Consider the following 8,200-nt stretch of genomic DNA (forward strand, 5'->3'; position numbering starts at 1 on the left):
TATCGGAACGCACAGTAGTACGTGATATGGTTGAAGAATTAGAAAACGCCGGAATAGTCCGCCCTTCGTCTTCCGAATATGCATCACCTATATTATTAGTAAAAAAAAAAACTGGTGGTTATCGTCTGTGCATCGATTTTAGGGCTCTAAATAAAAAGACTATTAAAGAACATTATCCGTTACCGAGAATAGACGGACAGTTAGATAACCTTGCAGGATTTAAGTACTACACAACTCTTGACTTAGCTTCCGGATATTATCAGATCCCCCTTTTAGAGACTTCAAAACATTTAACAGCTTTTATCACGCCTGATGGGCAATATGAATTTAATAGGATGCCATTTGGACTTTCAAATGCCCCTGCTGTCTTTCAGCGAACGATTAATAAAATATTAGGAAATTCTAGATTTAAAAAAGCGTTTGCTTATATGGACGACATCATTGTGCCATCCAAAGAAATTCAGGATGGATTTAAAAGTCTGCAAGACACGTTAGAATTGTTTAAAAATGCGGGATTAACGTTAAATATCGAAAAATGTAATTTTTTTATGCAATCTATAGAATATTTAGGTTTTGAAGTTGACGAAAATGGAATTAAACCCGGTGCGAAAAAAATTCAAGCTGTGGAAAAGTTCCCAGTTCCAACCAATCAACACGGAGTCAGACAATTCTTGGGTTTGGCAAGTTTTTTTCGAAAATTTGTTAATGGTTTTTCAGTAATTGCAAAGCCACTTACACAATTGTTGAGAAAGGATTCAAGTTTTAGTTGGACAGATAAACAACAGATAGCTTTCGAAACTCTGAAAAACGAGTTAATGAAAAGACCAATTCTCACGCACACTGATGCGTCTAAAATTGGTTTGGCTGGTATTCTATTACAAAGAAAAGACACAACATCACCCTTCAAAGCGGTTGCTTATTATAGTAAACAGACTTCTCCTGAAGAATCTCATTTTTCATCCTATGATCTCGAAACATTAGCAGTTGTATCATCGTTGCAAAGATTCAGAGTATATTTATTGGGCATTCATTTCACCATTGTAACAGACTGTAATTCACTACGATCCACTTTCGAAAAACGTGATATTATTGCGAGAGTTGCCCGATGGTGGAACATTTTGCAGGAATATGACTTTTCAATAAGTTACAAACCCGGTAAATTCATGTCACACGTAGACGCATTAAGCCGGAATCCAGTTGATTGTGGTAGTAATTCTCTAGAAGTTCGCAGCGTCGCCATAGATTGGGTAGCAACCGTGCAGCAAAATGATAATGAGATCAGACGTATTGCTGATATTCTTAGGGATAAACAAAATACTAATGCGGTCGAAATAACCAGAAATTTTAATTTGAAAAGAGGTCTTGTATACCGAAAAACAGATCATGGCGAAAAATGGGTGGTACCAAAAGGAGTTAGGTGGCAAGTTGTTAAAGCTAATCACGATGACATTGGTCATTTTAGCCTTGATAAGACATACGGAAAAATTAAAGAATCTTATTGGTTTCCGAAAATGAAAAGATTTGTAAAAAAAGATGTCGAGTCGTGTTTACAATGTGCTCACGCAAAAACCCCTGCCACAAAGAAAGCTGGCCAGTTACATTGTATAGAAAAAGTTCCTCAACCATTTCATACAGTACACGTTGATCATTTGGGGCCCTTTGTTAAAAGTAAACAATCAAACACCCACTTGCTAATGATAATTGACGCGTTTACAAAGTTTTTAATAATTGTTCCAGTAAAAAGCACTAAATCTTTACATTCAATCAAAGCTCTTAATAATTACTTTCATACCTTTGGAGTTCCGAGAAGATTAATTTCAGATCGAGGAACATCTTTCACATCAAACATGTTTCAAGATTTTGTAAGCCCATTAGGAATCAAGCATATTTTGAATGCCGTTGCAACTCCAAGAGCCAATGGACAAATAGAACGGTACAATAGAACGGTTTTATCAGCTTTGACAACAAGCACTCAAGGTAAATCTGAAAAATCATGGGATGAATTTATACCTAAAGTTCAATGGGGTATTAATAACACGGTCAATAAAGGTATAGGGAAGACTCCTTCACAAGCTTTATTTGGAACTAATTTGAATGGAACTTCGGATTCCTTTTTGCGTTTAGAAGTTGTGTCTGAGGATGAATTAGATAGAACCGAAATAAGAAATGAGATATCACAACATATAGATAATAATCAACAAAAACAGAAGGAAAGGTATGATAGAGGAAGAAGAATTGTCAATTATAACGTAGGTGATCTTGTAAGAATTGAAAGGGAAATTCCATCAACTGGTCAAAGTAAAAAACTTATTCCAAAATTGAGAGGTCCGTATCGTATTTGTAAAATATTAGGGAACGACAGATATGAAGTTGAAGACACGCCCTTATCTCGCAAAAATAACAGACCATTTAAAAGTGTATTTGCTGTAGATAAGATATATCCTTGGCTTGTGTTCAATAGGGACGACAGCATAAATGATTCATCTAGTGAAGATGACAACGATGAATGAGTTCATTCTGTAACACGAACAATGTAGATAAGTTGCTTAAATGAAACAAAGATCATGCTTGTTAATACTATGTATTGAGGACATGTAAGGGGATTCAATACATACAAAATTTGAATTAAAGAGATGTATTGAAGACATGTAAGGGGCTTCAATGCATACAAAATTTGAATTAAAGAGATGTGTTGAAGACGTGTAAGGGGCTTCAATGCATACAAAATTTGAATTAAAGAGATGTGTTGAAGACATGTAAGGGGCTTCAATGCATACAAAATTTGAATTAAAGAGATGTGTTGAAGACATGTAAGGGGCTTCAATGCATATAAAGATTGTTATTAGTTAAGATTATAATATGTAATAAAGTGAAAACATGTAAATAGGTTAGTTTTATAGTCATTGGCTAGATTGTAAGAAAAATTGAATCATTGTGTACTTCATACAATATTTTTTTGGTACAATATTGTTTCACGAGACGTGAAATATTCAGGACGGCCGAATGTTAGCAATGTTTCTGTCTGTGAGACAATGTTGTTACAAATATTGATTAACTTATTCAATTGCTCATTGCATTTTAGTGGCATTAGTAATGTTTTAGGTAATTATGTAATAATTAATGTTATATAATAGATGAATTATATATATTTCCACCTAAATTGTTCAATAAACTAACATTAAAAGCTGTATGTTAAACAGCAAACTCAGAACGCACAAACGGAACATAAATTGCCTACACTCGGCTTTAGTATAAAAACGGTGCGTTCTGAGTTCGGCTGGCAGTCTTGTTCGAACCTTTGAGCTGTGAACATCAAATAAACGACTTTGAAATTTATCATTGGTATTTCATTAAGTAGTCCAACACTATATATTACGGAATAAAAACTTCCTGCATAACAAATATAATGAAGACCCGTTCGGTTATTTAAGCGAGAAAGAGGAACAAATAATATACATTGTAGGCGTACACGCACCATGTAGCGACACATGTTGTAGTCACGTTTTGCATTGTATGCCTTTTGGTAACTTGATCAATGCGCAGACGCTAGTCGTCTCGCGCCCGCCACTTAGATAACACACTTAAGAAATGTAATTTGGTTATGGTAGTTGTATTTTATCGATACTAAAGGACTACTTAATTTTAAATCATTTGCCCATCACTACAGCCACCTCACTCTCCCTCAATTTGTCAACAAATTCAACAAAACATATTTTCGAATTTCGTATTCGATTTCTAGTGCAATGTGAAACAATTCACACACAATTAGCTTAATAAAATCCTAATGCATCACAAAACACATCACAAGCGCCATGGCTGACCCTTTAGTGCTGCGACGGAAGGGCTTCCTAGTCCAGCCACATACTGATGATTATTACGAAGAAACCAGCAGTTTCAACAAGTACTTCCTGTGTGATACGTGCATGAGAAGATTTGCGCAGAAGTGTAGTCTCGCTAAGCACTTCTCCAGGTGTTTGAAACAGTACGATGTGAAGTGTAAATGGTGCAATATTTCGTTCAAAAACCATGGCAACCTCGCGTCGCATATCAAGTTTTTGCATAGTAATACCAAGTAAGTTGCATATTTGTTATAATTTGCGTCAAGCTGCGTACAGACCGGCCCAACGAACGGCCAACGAATGCCCAACTATGGATATTTATCATACATAATACAGGGCAGATTGCAGCAACGAAGGTCAACAAAACCCGTTCGTTGATGTTCTTTTGTCTGTACGCAGCTTAATTTGCACCAGAACATCTGTATTTGCTTGCATGTTATGTGCAGTAGTAAGCAATTCTTTGCTGATTTAGATATTTTGTTGTTACTTTAGGAAAAAGTTCAATTTCATTTCAATTTAAAAGTGTGATATATTGATTAAACAAAAACACACCTAGATCTAAGCCACAATACTAATAAATATTAGTTTGATTTGTGAAAAAAAACATTTATTTTTAATTTCTTAGCCTAGTTTTAACCTATTATTTATAATTTATTAATATTTCAAAGGCGTCCACATTTTTCTTCAACACCCTTCAATACTTAACTACAGGCCAATTCTTAGAAAAATTGAAGGGTTGGTAAATATTTAACATTTAGCATCTGATTGTGGCAATATTGCAGCAAAAAAAACAAAAAATCAACTGGTTAATGTCCATGTTTCTCTTTTCAGTATAGAGGAAGGCAAGATCAAAAAGAAAGTAGCGCAAACGAAAAAGTATTACTCATGCACCGTCTGCGAAGAGCGATACCAACAGAAGTGGAGACTGGTCCGTCACATCCGCCTCGCCCACTACAACCTCGAAGCCAAGACGCTCTCCTGCGAACTGAAGAAAGTCAACCAAGTGTGGTTCGAGAAAGTCCTCAACTCTAACACTGTCATGGAAATGAAGAAAACTGGGCAAAACGTCCTGGTTATGCGAAAACTCGGTCCAAACACGGCCATCAAAGTTCACGATACAAATAACCCTGTCACTGATCTTAGCGATCTGTACCCTACAAGTGCGGACGAGACTGTTGAATGCAATTTCTGCAAGAAGCGGTTCAACAAACGGTGTCTCACTAAGCACATAGAGGAAAGGCATTTGAGTGTGCAGCGTCACCACTGCAACAACTGCAATAGTTCGTTCAAACGCCACTATCTGTACATAAGACACGTTTGCAATAAGACTAGAAAGAGGCGGAGACGGCGGGTTAATGTTGAACCTGCGGAGCTCGCAGAACAGCTGAATGCAGTCAGAGAGAGGATTAAGAAGCCAACAGACTTTCGAAGTAGAATATTGAAGAGTTTTGGTAAAATACACAGGCATTAAGGTTATAGAGGAAAAGGACTGGTTTTAGTAGAGATTGCAGCGAAAAAACCTCAGCTATTGCTACACGGGTTTGTTATCGTCATAGATTAACGTCACCATATCGCGATTCGCCATAAATACGGCTCTGTGATTGGTGGACCGCGCAGTTAACGAGTTTATCGACGTCGATAACGAACCCGTGTAGCCGTCACTAAAAAGGAATCAGGTTCTTTCGCTCAGACTGTGTACGAAGGGGGAGGCCACAAGAGCGTAATTTAAAACATTACGGTCGTGTGGCCTCACCCTAAGGAGTAGGATGGAAGAAAGATGTCTAGAATCTGTTGTGGATAAAAAGTTTAATAGCTTCATCACAAAAACTAGACGCAGGTAATCACAAGTTCAACAGATGTTCAAACACTGTTGAACCTTGAGCTTAACTTTTTTGTGGTGAGTAAAGGCCACTTGCACAAACATATTAAATCTAGATTTAGTGTCAAATATCGATTTAAGAATCGTCAATCCATACAAATTTATGGCTTAAATCGAGATTTAACACTAAATATAGATTTAATATGTTTGTGCAAGTCGCCCTAAGACCAAAAGAATATACATGATGTTGCAAAAAGGGTAAGTATGCTAAGCCGAAAAGGGGTGACCCAGGGGTTCATCCTGAACAATTTTTGTTCTACGAGTTTTGAAAATTCACGAAATTGTTCAGAATTACCCCCTAAGTCACCCCCTTCCGGCTTAGTATACCCTTTTCTATGTACATAATTAGTATTAATTAATTGAGTGACGCTTTGTTTTCGTAGTGTAATTTATATTTTTCTTTTACTTAAGTACTTGCAATGGAATTATCTAATCGTAATTTACAATCTATTTCGCCTACTGTGCATATTTAATTACAATTTATTTAGGTTGTAACCTACTGTTATTAATTAATTACTTAAAGCATTGAAGTCCAAGCTAATTCGTTAGTTTATGTGGTTAATATATCATTCAATCATCACATAATTTTACCTACTCTGTAACATAATAATATTTGCAATATAATTTTCATCACACAAAATGTATTTATTTAAATGTAATATTTTTATAGGTAATAAATAAATAGTGTAGGATATTTTTATAGCTGTTTTAATTTATGTGAAATGCATTGGAACACTATATGCTAAAACTACTGTGGCTAAACAAAACTAATAATAATAATAATATGTGGGGACATCTCACACACGGCCATCCGACCCCAAGCTAGGCAGTGCCTGTGTTATGGGTATCGGACAGCTGATATATCTACACAAATACATAGATAGAAGATACATACTAAATATAAATATCAACACCCAAGACCCGAGTACAAATATTTGTCTTTAAACAAATATCTGCCCCAACCGGGAATCGAACCCGGGACCTTCGGCATAGCAGTCAGGGCCACTAACCACTACGCCATTCGACCGTCAAAACTAACGAATGTGAGCTGTCATGCAATCTATACGCTGGCAGCGTTCGATTTTATCTAATGAGTGATTTTCCTTGACAGTTTAAAAGTTCCAAAATCGTCCGATAGATGGCCACCGGCCTGTCGGTTTTTATGAGCTGCATTCTTCGTAGGCAACGGAAGATATCTTAAATGATACAAATGTTACAGTCCTACCATAAAGCAATATTACAGCCATGTACCTAGTAGTTATCGTTATCGCATATTCATACTCATCATATAGTTGAAGTCACATCCATTTGGTTTCTGTAATGGCTGACGACTCTCCATGCCGTCTATAAATAAAATACCGTGCTGTTTAGTATGAAGTTTTACTAGCGCCATCTATAATCGGTTTTTGTCTATGGTTATAGTCTATGATGGAAAATCTCCCACTAGTGTAATGTTTAAAATCATATTAAATTTTACCTATAGTGCCTCTTAACTTCAAAGTAAATACCATTATCATGAAGGATACCGGTTTAAGGGCCTGTTCCACAATGTCTGGTTAGTGGCTACCTGTCGGATAAAATACATACTGTCACTGTCTAAAAAATAATGACAGAGAGTGACAGCATGTATTTTATCCGACAGGTAGCGACTAACCAGACATTGTGGAACAGGGGCTAAATATTATAAAGTGTGGTCATTTTTCAGTGCTCCATATCTTGGACACCCTGACACTGACCAATAGGATAGATTTAAGGGAGGACACTGATAAATTTTCACACTGTAGGCCACCTTGCTTCCTTTATCTTTCTGACAAAGAAAATAAGAAGTATGTATGTTAGTATTAAAATAAATATAATTATGTTCCTTATCAAAGCAGTTTTTCTTTATAGGTACCACCTACCACCAGCTTTGATAAATAATATAGGAACCAGATGTAATGTCACATACATAAACAAAGGGAAATACTGACCGCATTTTGTTAATTGTCAAACCGTTTTAAGTTCAACCTTATGACAACCATTGTACCAATGAATAAAGTCACAAATCTTCTAACCAAACTTATTCGAAATAAGAGCTTAATGGTAGAAGTGGAGTGTTAGTTTCTTTTGCACTGAAATTCCATCTTGTTCTTCAATCGTGTGAATGCACTAAGCTAACTTCCTCCAGTGTTTTGCTACTCTTATTGCGAGATCATTGGCCTTCATCAGGTCTCCTTGACTGCACTTTGGGGCATTAGGACACTCTAAAAGATGTGACGTAGTCTGGAGGCTTCCGCAACTGCATAGAGTGCTGGCATTGGCTGGGAGCATATACCATCGCCTTAAATTGTCCTTCGTCCGGGCAACGCCCATCTTCAACATCCCAACTCCAAATTCCATCTATTTCGTATTATTATTTATCAAAGACCAACATCAAGTATTAGTTTTAAAAAATGTACCACCTAAAAAGGATTAGTTAGATTTGTTGTCAGTCGCTGAATAC

The 8,200-nt window shown here is 36.4% G+C and overlaps 1 protein-coding gene across 1 annotated transcript; it reads left to right on the plus strand.

Annotated features, from left to right (window-relative positions):
* Positions 1 to 3,666: 3,666 nt before the first annotated feature.
* LOC105380647 (zinc finger protein 568) lies at positions 3,667 to 6,418 on the plus strand. Its single transcript, XM_038116656.2, has 2 exons — positions 3,667 to 4,072; positions 4,671 to 6,418. The coding sequence occupies exons 1-2, from the start codon at positions 3,813 to 3,815 to the stop codon at positions 5,308 to 5,310; spliced, it is 900 nt and encodes a 299-aa protein (XP_037972584.2). The 5' UTR covers positions 3,667 to 3,812; the 3' UTR covers positions 5,311 to 6,418.
* The last annotated feature ends 1,782 nt before the right edge of the window (positions 6,419 to 8,200 follow it).

The sequence above is a fragment of the Plutella xylostella genome, chromosome 11, assembly GCF_932276165.1.
Source record: "Plutella xylostella chromosome 11, ilPluXylo3.1, whole genome shotgun sequence".
Classification (NCBI taxonomy): Eukaryota; Metazoa; Arthropoda; class Insecta; order Lepidoptera; family Plutellidae; genus Plutella; species Plutella xylostella.

What these genes read in the sequence shown, in the direction of transcription:
- LOC105380647 (XM_038116656.2), top strand. Translation starts at nt 3,813, where the DNA reads ATGGCTGACCCTTTAGTGCTGCGACGGAAGGGCTTCCTAGTCCAGCCA. An exon ending in TTTTTGCATAGTAATACCAA is followed by an intron (nt 4,073 to 4,670) that starts GTAAGTTGCATA and finishes TTCTCTTTTCAG; the next exon opens with TATAGAGGAAGGCAAGATCA.